The sequence below is a fragment of the Delphinus delphis genome, chromosome 1, assembly GCF_949987515.2.
Source record: "Delphinus delphis chromosome 1, mDelDel1.2, whole genome shotgun sequence".
Taxonomy (NCBI): Eukaryota; Metazoa; Chordata; class Mammalia; order Artiodactyla; family Delphinidae; genus Delphinus; species Delphinus delphis.
The window spans coordinates 11,624,745-11,640,354 of record NC_082683.1 but is presented as its reverse complement, the minus strand read 5'-3'; the positions used below and the strand labels follow the sequence as shown (position 1 = coordinate 11,640,354).

The following is a 15,610-nucleotide window of genomic DNA, read 5'->3' as shown; positions in this document are numbered from 1 at the left end:
CTGCTGCTAACGGATCATAAGAAAAAAAAGAATAATAATAAAATAATAAATAATAAAAAAATAAATAAATAAAAAATAATAAAAAAAAGAATGTTGGCTCCATAAGGGAACCTAGAATTTCTTACCCTTGAAACAGAGTCCTCAGACAAGTTAGGACTCGTGAGGAGTTTAATTAATGAATTCGGACAAGCATATTTTTAGAAAGGGTGGGGGTGATGGTGTCATGTGGTATGAGGGAGGTTCACTTAAAATCGGGGCACCTGGCACTGGAGTCTGGAACAGTACTTTCGGATGAGTCCCTGGGGTCGAGCTGATCAATGTGCGTGTCTGGGGAAGGATGACCCTCGACGGGACGACAGTGGACATGAGCAGTGGCGCTCTGTCTTGGTGGGTCCCTGGCATTGCGTCCCCCTCTGCATGGGCTGGTGTGCGCGCTAAGCTTTGTTGTGATTAAAGGGGGGTCGATGTCAGCCCTTGAAACCCTGTATCTGTTGGAATCGATGTTACAAATGGGCGTCTGGGAGGCCCAGGCCGGTGCCCAAGGTGATGTTGAACATGCTGGGGCTGCAATACTGTACATCCACAGTGGGAACAAGTCAAACCAAAGTTAAAACTAAAATAAGACATTTGGCAAAGGGAGAAGTTAATCAAGAGAGGAGGGAGGGAACAGGTGGAGAGCCTGGTGGAGATTTTGAAGATTGCTAGGCTCTTTCTGGTTTCATTTCCCTCTCTGTGGAATGGCACTGGCTTTTCCTATGTCTACTTGTCCTTCTGGAGGGAGCTGCCTTGATTTAAGGCTGTTGTGAATGGTACCTTTATGTGCCTCACAGGTGATTTGGGTCAGGTGGTTCTTCCTTTTTAATCTTTTATTTCACAAAAGGCAGAAAGGCAGAGAAAGAGGCAGACAGGAGAAGAGGTAGCGGGGCGTGAACTAGAGGATGAAAGGGAGCAGGCAGAGGTCTTTGCCTCTTGGAGACGTCTGGAGAGTGAGGGTGTGTGACAGAGAAGGACGGTCCAAGCAGGAAGTCACCAAGCTTCTCCCGGTGAAGGCGGAGGAAACGGCAGGTCCAGTCCTTCTCAGGGGAAGAAAGGAGGTGCTGGGGGGGAGTTGGGGTCCAGCGGATCTCGTGCTGCTGTCTTGAGGGGGGTGGAGGAGGGGCAGCACGCTGTGGCCCTCCACCGTGGCTGCACATTGGAACCACCAGGGAGAACTTACCAATCCCAGTGCCTGAGCCACACCCTCACCCCAGTTAGGTCAGAACCTGGGAGTGGGGTGGGGGGAGGGGTACAAGGCATTAGTATTTTTTAATCTCTTAGGTGACAAAAGTGCAGCCAAAGTCATGAGCCACTGATCTAGGATGATGGCGACCGAGGTAGTTAAATTCATGGTGGGTCCCTGAATATCAGAAAGGGCCAACGCAAGGACAAGGATGAGAATCAGCCCATTATGTGCAGTTTCCTGGCTTTCTCCTGAGATGCTGATTCAGTGGGTCTGGGGTGGGACCCAAGAAGCTATATTTTTCACCAGCGTCCAGGTGGTTCTTATCGGCCAACTTGGGGAAAACCTTCTTCTAAGACTTTGTGGCTGAAAATGTAGTCTGCAGAGCTGTGCCGTCAGTACCAGCTGGGAGCTGGTCAGAAATGCAGAATCCCAGGCTCCCCCCCCACCCCCAAGACCTGCTGAATCAGAATCTGCATTTTAACAACATCCCCATGTGATCCGTGGACACCTTTGAGTTGAGAGGCGCTGCTGTAAAGTATCCTCTAATTGGCTGGTTTCTGGAAAAGTAAGTAGCAGTTTTGGCCATGTGTTTCTTTTCTTTTCTTTTTTTTTTTGCGGTATGCGGGCCTCTCATTGCCGTGGCCTCTCCCGTTGCGGAGCACAGGCTCCGGATGCGCAGGCTCAGCGGCCATGGCTCACGGGCCCAGCCGCTCCGCGGCATGTGGGATCTTCCCGGACCGGGGCACGAACCCGTGTCCCCTGCATCGGCAGGCGGACTCTCAACCACTGCGCCACCAGGGAAGCCCCATGTGTTTCCCCTGATATGCATGAAGAGAAAGCAGAAGACTGAAATACTATTGGTTGGTCTTGCACACACTTAGACACAAACTGGGACCTGCAGTAACGACTGGGATTTGTATCAATAAAATCAGCTGCAGTATATAAACAAAGTACCATTTCTAGACATTTCAATAACCTTGCCTCTTCAAGTTGATCTTCAAGTTGATCTCTGAGTTTTAGGACTCAAGCTTCATGTTAATTCCTCCTACATCATTCACCCTCTTTAATTAATTTAGTTCCCAACAAGGAGTTGCTGAGATTTCTCCATCTAAGTACGCGCCCTCTGTTTCTCATAGGAAAGCCCATTTCATCAGTTTCCAGTAGTAAAGAGAAGGACGGGGGCCACCTTACCGATTTCTCTTCCGTTAGCCGCTTGACTCTGGCTTTCAGCTTCTCCTCTTGCTGTAGCCTTTCCTCGGTCAGCTTCTCCTTCTCTTCCAGATGCTGCCGTAACTTTTCTTGCAGCAAATACTGCTGAGTCTCCTGAGAACTGTTGATCTTGATCTGAAATGAGGTGAAGGGAAACTGCAGCTGATGGGGGACAGGACTAACGCAGGAGTCATTTCCACTACATTTGGGGGCGGGATAAAGGTTCACGAAACTTTCTTCAAAACACAGAAAAATGATGCTTAGCTTAGTAACTAATAGGGAAGTAGTACAGCATCGTGGTTAAGAGCTCAGACTCTAGATCTAGATAGAATCTCAGCTCTAGTTCTTTCTAGACACTTCTTTGTATAGAGAACGAGGTTAACACTAGTATCTACCTCTTAGAGTTGTAAGAATGAGATAATGATGGAAAGCTTTTAGCACAGTGTTTAGCACATAGTAGGTGCTCAGTAAATGGCAGTTAGACTTATTTGTTATTATTTGCTGAGTGTAAGAGAAAAAGCAGTGAGCTAGGGCCAGAAGGCCTGAGCTTTTGTCTTGATTCTTCCACCAACTATCTGTGTGACGTTGAAACAGTCACCTAGCCTCTGAATGTCACTGTCCATCTCTGTAAAATAAGGAGAATGGACTAGATCAGGGGGTGGCAAACTACTGTCTGCAGGCCACATATGGACCACTGCCCATTTTTATAAATAAAATTTTATCGGAGCAGAGCGTTCCCGTCACGCCCATTCATTTACTTCTGTCTATGGCTGCCTTTGCTCTACAACAGCTGGTCAGATAAGTGTGGCAGAGGCTGTATGTCCTGCAAAGCCTAAAATGTTTACCATCTGGCCCTTTACAGAAGAAGTTTGCTGACCCCTGGACCAGATGGTCTTTGGGGTTGATCGTAATGCTGGTCTCAATATTTCACCCTTCCTCTATTCAAATCTTTGGCTCTGTAACTTGCAGTGCCCACCCATATCCCGCCCCCTGACACTGAACTCAGTCATGTGACTTGTTCTGGCCAATGGGATGTTGGCAGACATAACACAAGCAGAGGTTGAAAAGCACTCTGTGATTGGGCCTGCTTTCTCTTCCCGATGTCTGCTTCCTCTGCTAGCACCATAAGAACGTGCCCAGGCCAGCCTGCTGGAGGATCAGAGACACGTGGAACACGTGGAAAAGAGCACAGCTGCTCCAGCTGAGGCCAGCCTATATCGACCAAGGCCCAGCCAACACCCAGACATGTAAGCAAGCCCATCCAAGACCAGTGGACCCACGTAGCGGCTGGCCCCAGATGTGTGATCAGTAGACAGTAACTGTGGAACACTGCTAAAAGTGTTATGGTTGTTTATTATACAGTATTAATACAGCAATAGCTACCAGAGAGATACAATCCCTAAGGATAATTTTGCCTCTAAAATGTCGACATTATGTAACTTTTCGTAATTCTGCTGCCTGTACTGTGGCTAGCTGTACTTCTTCCACTGCATTTAATAAACAATTGTAAAGATCTGATGGCATTTAAATTTTTCTGGTTTTTGACAGAGGAAAACAAGCCTCCTTGCTCTCCTGGGAGATCTCAGCCACCCTGTCTGAAGCATTTCGTGTGCAAATGGAGGTATCATTTCACCTTTTGGAGGATGTGTGCTGACTACCTAACAGAGGAGAAACAGTTAAAATGCTCAGGGCTGGGTAAATTCTAAGGAGGAGCTGAAATGAACTTCTGAAGTTCAAAGATTACCTGAAGTTCCTGGGTCCAGCTTGTAATTTTTTTATAATGTTCCAGAAGGTATTTCAGATACAAAGACAATCCTTAAAGAGAGAAGGAAGAAGAAGGTAAGTATCAATTCAATTCACTTCCTTTGCTTTCTGAATAATGTCTTCACAGAGCTTGCCGACAGGTGGGTGAGGGCAACGCTGCCCTCCCATCAAGGAAACGTGAATTGCCATCCACCTTGTGTTTTTTTTTTTTGCGGTACGCGGGCCTCTCACTGTTGTGGCCTCTCCCGTTGCGGAGCACAGGCTCCGGACGCGCAGGCTCAGCGGCCACGGCTCACGGGCCCAGTTGCTCTGCGGCATGTGGGATCTTCCCAGACCGGGGCGCGAACCCGTGTCCCCTGCATCGGCAGGCGGACTCTCAACCACTGCGCCACCAGGGAAGCCCCACCTTGTGTTTTTTAAATTGTTGATCAGCTTCGGTTGGGCTCAAGTCCAAGTTTCTTTTTGTGGGAGGACAATAAAAACCACCTGCAGAGCTCCTACCGACCAAGTGTCTACCGTGTGCAGCACTGTGAGCTGAGCAGGGGATGGTATGAAGCCATTCAGTGTGAGAGACAAGGTCTACGTGCCTGGGAGGAAACAGGCAGGGACTCCAGGTGGCGTGGAAGTGATGGCTGAAGGAGTGGGGAAGTGTGAGGGTCCCAGAGGAGGGGCCATCATTCACCTGGAGTGATCACTGGTGGCTGAGGACCCACTGGGCGCAGGCATTGGTGGGTACGCAGAGTTGGAGGGGATGGCGTTTCAGAATGGAAGATGTGGTTGGGTGAATGATGCCTCCCCCCCCAGAGATGTCTGGGTCCTAATCCTTAGAGCCTGTGAACATTACCTAACAGGGCAGAAGGACCTTTGCAGATGTGGTGAAGTTAAGGATCTTGACATGGGGGCGCTCATTCTGGATCAGCTGGGTGGACCCGATATAGTCGCATGGGTTCTTACAAGAAGCAGACACAGGGAGTCTGACTACAGACAGACAGAGCCGGTGACGTGACAGAAGCAGAGAGTTGAAGATGCTCCTCTGCCCTGAGCCAAGGAAAGCGGGGAAGTTTTATTTCCTGCTTTTTCCAGTCTAGAGACTGGAGTCTAGAGTCTAGACTAGACAGTCTAGAGTCTAGAGACTGGAAAAGGCGAGGAAACGGATTCTTTCCTAGAGCGTCCAGAAGGAACCAGCCCCTTGCCTCTACCTTAGCGAAACTGATTTTGGACCTTTGGCCTCCAGAACTGTAAAAGAATAAATATGAGTTGTGTTAAGCCCCTAAGTTTGTGGTAATTTGTTAGAACAGCCATAGGAAACTAATACGGGAGGTGAAGGCAGGAGGCAGGATGAGAGGTGGGGAAATGCAGTGCATGTTCTGGAAGAGGGTGGAGCTTAACTGGGGTAGAGCAGATGATGGGGGAGGGGAGGAGTAGAGGGAAGAGCTGGGATGGAAAGCTGAGTTCAATTTGTGGCCAGCCTAGAACAGTAGCCTAAAGAGTATAAACTTGAGTTAAACATCACTGAAATGTCATGAGTGTGACCTGTGTGCCCGGCCCTCTGCCAAGCCATCAGCGCATCACCCCACTATATTGTCCCGCCATCGCCTCCTTTTACACATGAGGCAGTCGGGCTCTGAGACATGTGGCTGCTGGACGCCACACAGCTGGCAAATGGCTGAGCCAGGGCTTGGGCTCACAGTGGTGTGACTCCAGGGTCTGAGTCACTGCTATTTCAGCTTCTGATGGAGCAGTGAGTTGGCTTAATGAAGGGTGTTTTTTTTTTTTTTTTCAGAAAAATAACCGGGATGTATTAGAGACGAAGGAGCCAGCAGCATTTCTTAACTGCAGCATTCTCGACGTGTTGGGCTGGACAGTCCTCGTGGTGGGAGCCGTCCTGGGCACTGTAGGACGTTTAGCAGCATCCCTGGCCTCTGCCTACTGGCTGCCAGGAGCATCACCCACCCAAGCTGTAATTATCAAAGATGAGAGGGTTTCAAGAAAGCAAACCGAGAGGGTTGGGTAGGCCAGAGAGAACATGGCGGGCGGAGGAAGGTGGGGCTTCAGTGCGGGGGGGCCACGTCAGTTTTCAAAGAGGCAAAGTAGGAAGTTGGTGGTGAGCACACAGGGTGTAACGCACTTCAAGGTCTTAATGGGACAGGAGTACGAGCGGTAGAAAAGGAGCTGAAGAAGCAGTGGTCCCAGTGAAGATGCACCAGCTTGAAGCGCATGTTTGATGACAAAGGAGAAAGATGGAGTGAGAGGCTGTGTACGCTGAAGAAGGAGGTCATGATTCAGGAGCTAGTGCACAAGGTGGTCTGGGAGGGAGAGAGAAGGGGAGACTCAGGGAGGGAAGAGCTGCATTTGGAAAGAGAACGTAGTGAGGGAAGATAGAGGGAAAGGAGAAAAGATGGGTGCGGAGGGAGACAGGAGGGGAGCTGAACAGGCTCGTGCCTGGGCCCTTGACCTCTGACAATGCCACTTGCTGAGAATTTCCAGCTTGGAAGAGTGAGAAGAAGAATATTATAATAATAGCAATTCAGTATTAACCACTTGCTGTGTGCCAGGCACCATGCCAGGAGTTTAACACGTGATATTTTCTGATCATTACAAACAGCCCAGCAAGGCAATGTGTTTGCATTTATAGGTGAGACACAGACTCTCAGCAAGGTTAAGCTATGGAGCTGGTAAGCAGTAGGATCAGAATTCAGACCTAGGTCTGTCATTCTCTTTTCAGAGAGACTAGAGGCTGGAGAGTGAAGGGCTGGGCTGGCTCATGTGAAGGGTGTGTGAGGAGAGGGGCACTCGGAGGACCCCGAGATGGCAGAGATGGGTGATGCTGACTTGGGCTGTTGGAAAGAGGGATTTTCTTCTGTGGGAGAAGAAGCAATTCTTGATTATAGTTCTGGTTACAAAAGTTACACATGCCTGTTACACAAATCCAAACAGGGCAGAAACCCATAAAGTGGAAAGTGTCCCCCCGCTGTATCCTCAGTGCTGGCACACAGTAGGCCTGCAATAAATAGTTGTTGAATGACTGAGTGAAAGTCAAGGCTCACGCAGTCTCATCATGCTGGGATAATACTCTCAACACTTATATGTCTTTTCCACCAGATTTCTCCTGTGGTCAGATATTGGCATTTGAAAAAAAAAAAGGGGGAGAACACTGTTCATATTGTATTACAACTTGCTTTTCTTTTTTTTTCACATAAAAATACTGCATATCTTGGATATCTGAGAAAGAGCGATTTTCTATGTATGCAGGGAAGCCTTTTATTTGCAACAAAATCTTGCAGAAATAGACACAGTCAACTGAGCTTGCAAAGAAAAATGTAAGAAGTCCTTTCTTTCCCTTATCAAAAGAAGCTGAGAAACCAGGCAGGAGGAGAGGGGAGCTAACTTTTAAGGTCCTCCTTAGATGTTTCCTATCTTCCAGTGGGACCACACAGTAATCCTTCAGCAATCAGATTTTTTTTTTTTTTAGGTCACAGCTTTTTAATTTTTTAATTGAGATATAGTCGATGTACAATATTGTATGTTTCAGGTGTACAACATAGTGATTCACAATTTTTAAAGGTTATATTCCATTTATAGTTATTATAAAATATTGGCTATATTCCCTGTGCTATAAAATATATCGTTGTAGCTTACTTATTTTATACATAGTAGTTTGTACCTCTTTTTTAAAATTGGAGTATAGTTGCTTTACGATGTTGTGTTAGTTTCTACTGTACAGCAAAGTGAATCAGCTGTATGTATTCATATATCCCCCCTTTTTTGAATTTCCTTCCCATTCAGGTCACAAAAATATGGAACGCTTCATGAATTTCCGTGTCGTCGTTGCACAGGGGCCATGCTAATCTTCTCTGTATGGTTCCAATTTTAGTGTGTGTGCTGCTGAAGTGAGCACAGTAGTTTGCTCCTCTTATTTCCCTACCTCTAACTTGTCCCTCCCCCTTTCCCGCTCCCCACTGGTAACCACTAGTTAGTTCTCTATATCTGTGAGTCTATTTCGTTTTTGTTATATTCACTAGTTGTATTTTTGAGATTCCACATAAAAGTGATATCATACAGTATTTGTCTTTCTCTGTCTGACTTATTTCACTAAGCATAGTACCCTCCAAGTCCATCCATGTTGCTGCAAATGGCAACATTTCATTCTTTTTTATGGCTGAGTAGTATTCCACAGCATAGAGATATACATAGATATATCTATATCACATCTATTTTTTTGGGGGGGGGGCATGCCATGCAGCTTGTGGGATCTTAGTTCCCCAACCAGGGACTGAACCTGGGCCATAGCAGTGAAAGCGTCGACTCCTATCCACTGGACCGCCAGGGAATTCCCTACTGCATCTTCTTTATCCACTCATCTGTTGATGGGCACTTAGGTTGCTTTCATATCTTGGCTATCATAAATAATGCTGCTATGAACATTGGGGTGCATGTATCTTTTTGAATTAGTGTTTTTCATTTTGGGGGAATAAATACCCAGGAGTGGAATTGCTGGATCATATGGTAGTTCAATTTTTAGTGTTTTGAGAAACCTTCAAACTGTTTTCCATAGTGGCCACACCAATTTACATTCCCACCAACAGTGCACAAGGGTTCCCTTTTCTCCATATCCTCGCCAACACTTGTTATTTGTGTTCTTTTCGGTGACGGCCATTCTGACAGGTGTTAGGTGATACCTTAATCAATCAGATCTTTAGTAGTGACCCCAGTCTCCTGGGCTGCTCATGACATGATCCAACAATACTCACTCAACCTGGATTTCCCTGAGGGATTTATTCCAGCACTTTACAGACCCAGCTCGTTACATGCGTTTTATCCCTTAGGACAGTATTTCAAAAGGCAGGTAGTATGGTGGTTCAGAGAAGGGGCTTTGTGGTCAGAGGGACCTGGACAGAGTCCCAGCTTTACCACTCGGCAGCTAGGAAATGCAGCCCGTTGTCAAGAGCCGAGGAAGAAGGCCTGGAAAGAGAACTGAGTGCTCACGGCTAAGAAAATCTGACTTGCTGTCAAATAGAGATGCGGCAGGGGTCACAGGTAAAGGCACCTCGGCGTGAGCAAATCAAGCTGCCCTGCCTGTGTGCATATCCATCTGTCTGCCGTCCACATTCAGTTCACATTAAATCAACAAGTATTCAAGGCTGATGCTCACGGCAGCTACCGTTTACTAAGGCTTACGTGTGACCCCCTGATTTGGGTACCACATCGTTTAATCCTCACAACTACCTCGTGAGATCTTAACCCCATTTTATAAGCAAGTAGGCAGAGGCACACAGAAGTCGACACTTGCTCACACAATGAGTAAGCGCACACTTGAGAGTCAAACCTTAGCAGCCGGTCTCCAAAGCCTGAACTCAGAATTATTCGCTATAATGCAAATGGGGCTTTGCTGGGGCAAGGCCCGCGGTGTGCATCAGACGCCCTTCACTCCAGGGAGTGAAACTCTCAGGTTTGTCTCTGTTCAAGTTAATGACAGAACCTGTCCTCTAGGAATTGGGCGTGTACCTGGTACCCCTCTGGATCTTCGGAAGGCATGTGGGGTCACAGAAAAAACACAAGTGCTAGGATCACAACGACCTCAGTTTGAGTCCTGACCCTACCATGTACCAGCTGTGCGACCTTGAGCACGTTTCTTAATGTTATGGATACTCAGTTTCCTGACTTGCAAAATAAAGACAACAATAGTACCTGGCTCATTGGGTTGCTGGAAGATGAAAGTACACAGTACATGTAAAACAACTAGCACGGTGACAAGTGCCCAGGAGGAGTTAAACAAACCATGGTTCCTATCCTCCTCTTAGGAACTGTGAACACGGAAGGCTCTTAGGACTGTTTGTGTATGGTGATGCGTGACTGGGGATCCCCTGCTGGCCTCAGTAATGGGAAGTACCTTGAATCACTTATCATGGTGGACTAACACATAAAAAGGTTTTGAGCCAGTTTCTTCATTTCTAAAATGAGGATAATGTTACCTGCCTTATAGAGTTGTTGTGATGATGAACCGAGGTTATGTATGGAAAATACTTAGAACATTGTCTAGAATATAAGTGCTCAATAATGAATGATGGCCACCGTTGTCACCATCACCATCTAATCATTATTCTCACCACCATGACCATCGCCATCCTCATCACCACCATCCTCATCACCTTAATTATCCTCACCATCCTCACCATCATCCTCACCACCACCATCCTTGTGTAGATGCCTCTAGGAACTAGGTACAGCAGTACCTGATACAGAGAATACAGGGGATACTCTAGCTCATCCCATTCTTTTAGTCTTTTGGGGCTTTGCCATAATAGTGCTAGTTCTGGAAGATAAAATGCCTTTTACCACCAACTTCCTCTCCTAATGAATGAATACAGAATGGGCCGTCCTCACTAACTTCCCACATGCTCCGCGGCACGTGGGATCTTCCCGGACCGGGGCACGAACCCGCGTCCCCTGCATCGGCAGGCAGACTCTCAACCACTGCGCCACCAGGGAAGCCCCTGAGGGCTTAATTTTGCAACCCATGTTTCTTTATGGTAACGTATGACTAGATTTAGAGACAGAGGCTTCAGTGACTCCTGAAGTCTGGGGAGGGGACAGTGCACACATTGCTTGGCCCCGCTATTACTAGGATAGAGATCATGGTCTTTCCTTGTTTTAGTTCTGATTTTGAAGAACAGTTAGAACTGTGGGCCACGTCTCTCCTGGTTTCATGCACACTCAGACTCTGCCGTGATTACAACAACAGTAATACTGGGGTTGGGGAGGGGCTGGGCTGCTGGGAGAAATCCAGCCCCCCTCTTCTCTATGCTATCTGTGAGGGGGCAGGCACTTACAGAAAAGTTAACCTTGATTTTTGCCTTTCTTTTTAAAGACGTTTCAAAGAAATTCACACCACCTTCTGGATTACCTTAGAGATATCCTGGCTGGGGCTGTTTAATCACCTGAGTTGAAAATCACTCCTCTATTCATTATTGTAAGAATGTCAAATTTGTGCAGCCTCTCTGGAGAGTGATTTGGCAAGAAGGATCAATAATAAATGTTGGAGTTTCCCAGGTGTGGCCCTGGGCTCTCCCTTCTCATTCAACACTTTCTTCCTAGTGATACCATTCACACGTATGGCTTTAGTCATCCTCCAACCATCCACCCGTCCGTCCATCCCATCTGACTAAGCACCCGCTATGTGGCACATGTTCTTCTGGGTTCCGGGGCCACATCACTGATATGGTTGGACATCCAGGGTGACAGCTGCGTCCTTGGCACCTCACTTTGGATGTCTACAGGCACCTCACACTCATCTTCCCCCTCAAACCTGGTCCTCCTGCAGCATTCCTTACTCTGGATTTTAGTGAAGGAACCACATCTGTACTTTTAACACAAGCCAGAAACCTGGAGATCTGTAGCCCCCTTTCTCTCCATCACTTCCCTTCTAGCCACATCTAACTCCATCACTGAGGCCTGTTGATTCATCTCTTAAATGCCCCTGGAATCTTCTCTCTTGCTCCATCCCCTCCATTGCCACAGTGAGGGCCACCATCGTGTCTTGTGACAGCCTCCTAACTGCTCTCCCGGGGTTCTGTGCTGGCCACCTTCCTGTACATTTTCCACTTGTGGCCAAGATGACTGTCTCCAAATGCAAGCCTGTTCCATCAGTTCCTTACTTAAAACCTTTCATGGGCTTCTCTCTGCTCTCAGGTTAAAGCAGAGCTTCTTACCAGGGCTCTGCAAGCCCCCGGCCCCACCATGAGAATGCCCTCCCCTCCCCTCTTTGGCAAATAACTCCTATGCATCCTGCAGGTGCCCTGCCGTCCCTGACCAGGTCAGAGCCCTGCACTTCTCCTTCAAAGCAACTGTCACGATTAAAGTTTTACATGTGAGTGATTTTTCACTTAATGCCCCACCCTATTCCTCCCTGAGACCGTAAGATCTACAAGCTCAGGGATAGTGTCTGTTAGCTCCCCAATATTTTATTATGAAAGATTTCAAATGTACAGCGAAGAGGGAGGAATTTTACAGCCAACATCCATATACTCCATGACCTGGATTCTACCTGTTTCTGACCCCATTATATCTCCATCCTGCACTGTGCCTGGTATCTAGGAGGCCTGCGATAAATCTTTGTTGAATGACAGTGGTTCATATCCTTCCACATCTAGGATGATAAAAAGATGAACAGGTATGTGTGAATAATATTTATGTCAGCCTCATCTATTAAGCATGAAAAACTGGAAACAACTTAAATGCCCATGATAGAGGACTGGCTAAATAAATTATGGTACATCCTACAGGATGGGATTCCTTGCCATCAGTGACAGCGATGATGTAGGTCTGTGTGTGTTGACATGGAAGGGTGTTCCTGATGTACTGTTAGGAACGAAACTAAAGGAAATTGGGTATAATATGACATTATTCTTTTGTAAAGTTAAAAAATCAATACATGTATATAGGTAGTGCCTATTTTATGCCAGGTACTATTCTAAGTACTTTACAGATATCAATGCATTTTAATCCTCACAATCCTAAGGGGTGAGAATTCCCTATTATCCCCATTTTACAGGTAAAGAAACAGGCAAAGAGAGGGGAAGTAACTTGCCTAGAATCACACAGCTCTTTCCATGGGAAAAATGCCTTGGAAGTTACACACAAAATATGATAGTAGTGACAATACCAAACGCTAACGTGGATGTGAAGCAACAGGAACTCTCATTCATTGTTGGTGGGAACGCAAAACAGCCACTTTGGAAAAGAGTTTTGTGGTTTTCTTAAAAACTAAATGTACTCTAGGGACTTCCCTGGTGGTGTAGTGGTTAAGAATCCACCTGCCAATGCAAGGGACACGGGTTCAAGCCCTGGTCTGGGAAGATCCCACATGCTGCGAAGCAACTAAGCCCGCGCGCCACAACTACTGAGCCTGTGCTCTAGAGCCCGCGAGCCACAACTACTGAGCCCATGTGCTACAACTACTGAAGCCTGCGCGCCTAGAGCCCATGCAACGCAACAAGAGAAGCCACTGCAACGAGAAGACCGTGCACCGCAAGGAAGAGTAGTGCCTGCTCACGGCAACTAGAGAAAGCCCGCGCGCAGCAATGAAGACCCAACACAGCCAAAAATAAATAAAATTAAATTAATGAATTAAAAAAAAACCCTAAATGTACTCTAACCACACGATTCAGCAACCGCGCCCTTGGTATTTACTCAAAGGAATTGAAAACATGTCCACACAAAACCCTGCACATGGACGTTTATGGCAGCTTTATTCATAACTGCCTAAACTTGGAAGCCACCAGGATGTCCTTCAGTGGGTGAATGGATAATGGACTATTATTTGGCACTTAAAAAAAAAAAAGAGCTATCAAGCCATGAAAAGACTTGGAGGAAACGAAAATGCCTATTACTAAATAAAAGAAACTAATCTGAAAAGTTGTATGATTCCAACTACATGATATGCTGGAAAAGGCAAAAACTATGGTGACGGTAAAAAGATCTGTGGTTGCCAGGGGCTGGGGGGGCGCGGGGAGGGAGCACAGAGGATTTTCAGGCAGTGAAACTATTCTTTTTTTTTTTTGGATAAGTTTCTTTTATTTGGAATAAAAATGTCCAGTTTTGAAAAGAAAAGTTTTCCAAAAAACATAAGTCCTCAAACCACAAGTTTCCCCATGACGAGGTGAATTCCTGAACACTGCAGAGGGATTACTGGAGATGTTGATTACTTAAGACACTAATAGGAAGGCACTGAGGAACAGCAGAGCCAGGCTTCAGTCAGACAGACGTGCGCTGCCGTGGAGGAATTGCATAGGCTGGCTTTGAAGTTGGCTTCTCCTTTGCTTCTTTTTATTTTGTTAAACTTGTAGCTTTACTTTCCTCAATTTCTAGAATATCAGATATTCTGGTTTATGGGTAATCATCATTTTGCTTTATTCCCATGTCCCTGATCTGTAACTTCACCCACCTCACTTCCCCTCTATGGACTCCACGGTGGCTTTGAATGAATTCTCTGTACTTTCTGTTACTATGTAGTTATAGAGTGACCTGAGAAGTGAAACTCATAAATCGAGTTGACCTAATACCAGGGCTTTGTGCACAGAATCCACCCATCTGCTCAGAGATAGCCTGATCTGAACCACATCCCCCACCGTGCTCCCTGGCTTCTGCTTATGGCAGTAGGTTTGGGGTCAAAGGCACCTTCAGGACTGGACCACCTTCCCGGTGGAGAATCGTGACTTACAGGGCCTCTGGTTCCTCTCCGGGGTTGGCCTCATTATTGGTGGACCTGCTGGTTGCAGGACTTAATGAAGCTCAGGTTGTTGATGTCTCATCGCAGAAAGAATTCAGTGAGAGCCAAAGTGATAGGTAAGAAGTGGATTTATTTAGAGAGAAACACACTCCACAGACAGAGCGTGGGCCGTCTCAGAAGGTGAGAAAGGCCAGGGCAGTGAAACGATTCTGTATGACATTATAATGGTGGATACGTGTCATCACACATTTGTCCAAGCCCAAACCCATAGGATGGGCAACACCAAGAGTGAACCCTACACAGCACTGTAAATCAACTACACTCCAATAAAATTAAGATTTAAAAAAAAGAGTGAACCCTAATGTAAACCATGGACTTTGGGTGATTATGATGCGTCAATGTAGGTTCATCAGTTCTAACAACTGCACCTCTCTGGTGCTGATGTTGATAATGGGGGAGGCTGTGTATGAGTGGGGACAGGGGCTACCTGGGAAAGCTCTGTATCATCCTCTCAATTTTGCCATGAACATAAAACTGCTCTAAAGAAGTCTCTACTATATATATGTATATATATGGTTACTTCGGAGAGAGAAGATTTAGCATAATTTCGATTTTTCCTTTTGCCTCTGTTGCGTCTCGTTTTTCTCCAGTAATCACGTCTCACTTGTATACTTTTTTCCAGGAACACTGCTTCTCAAGTGGTGAAGCAAAGTGAAGTCTGGAGAAGGGAACACTTGGCCACATACCTAAGAAGGCTCCCTCAACAGATGTCCCATCGTGATCAGATTCAGCGCAATATTTCAGTCATGCAACTAACTATGTGAGAAAAGAGTTGCAATCACCTTTGTCGGAGCTGGAGAACTGGATCCCCACCTCGTGGAGGAGATGCTCCGTTTCCTCCAGCCAGGACAGTGACAGGCGCAAGATGTCCAGCGCCACCTTCTGGAGCCCTGAGACAGGTGGGCTCACCTGCAGGTGCTGCAGGAGGTCGACCTCCTTCTTCAGGTCACTGCTACAGCAAGACATTTTCATGCACGCCTGGAAAGAGATGAGGTCGTGAGGAGCCCGGGCACCATCGCCAGAAATAGCACCTGACGGTTGTGACCCGCGAAGAGCAGTGTTCCTGACGTGCCCGTGAAGCAGGCAGCGCCGTATGTTGGCCGCCCTGTGACGGTCCAGTTCTACTT

At 46.7% G+C, this 15,610-nt stretch overlaps 1 protein-coding gene and 1 non-coding gene across 2 annotated transcripts in view; both read right to left on the bottom strand.

Annotated features, from left to right (window-relative positions):
- FHAD1 (forkhead associated phosphopeptide binding domain 1) overlaps window positions 1–15,610 on the bottom strand; it is a 131,332-nt gene that overhangs the window by 40,457 nt on the left and 75,265 nt on the right. The window contains exons 13-15 of the mRNA XM_060012343.1: window positions 15,266–15,461; window positions 4,176–4,246; window positions 2,414–2,566 (exon numbers count right to left, since the gene is read on the bottom strand). Of these exons, the coding sequence (XP_059868326.1) occupies window positions 2,414–2,566; window positions 4,176–4,246; window positions 15,266–15,461 (420 nt within the window). The remainder of the gene's footprint in view (window positions 1–2,413; window positions 2,567–4,175; window positions 4,247–15,265; window positions 15,462–15,610) is intronic.
- Window positions 7,987–8,093, bottom strand: LOC132416040 (U6 spliceosomal RNA). The gene has a single exon (XR_009517451.1). It is a non-coding gene; the product is annotated as a U6 spliceosomal RNA (small nuclear RNA).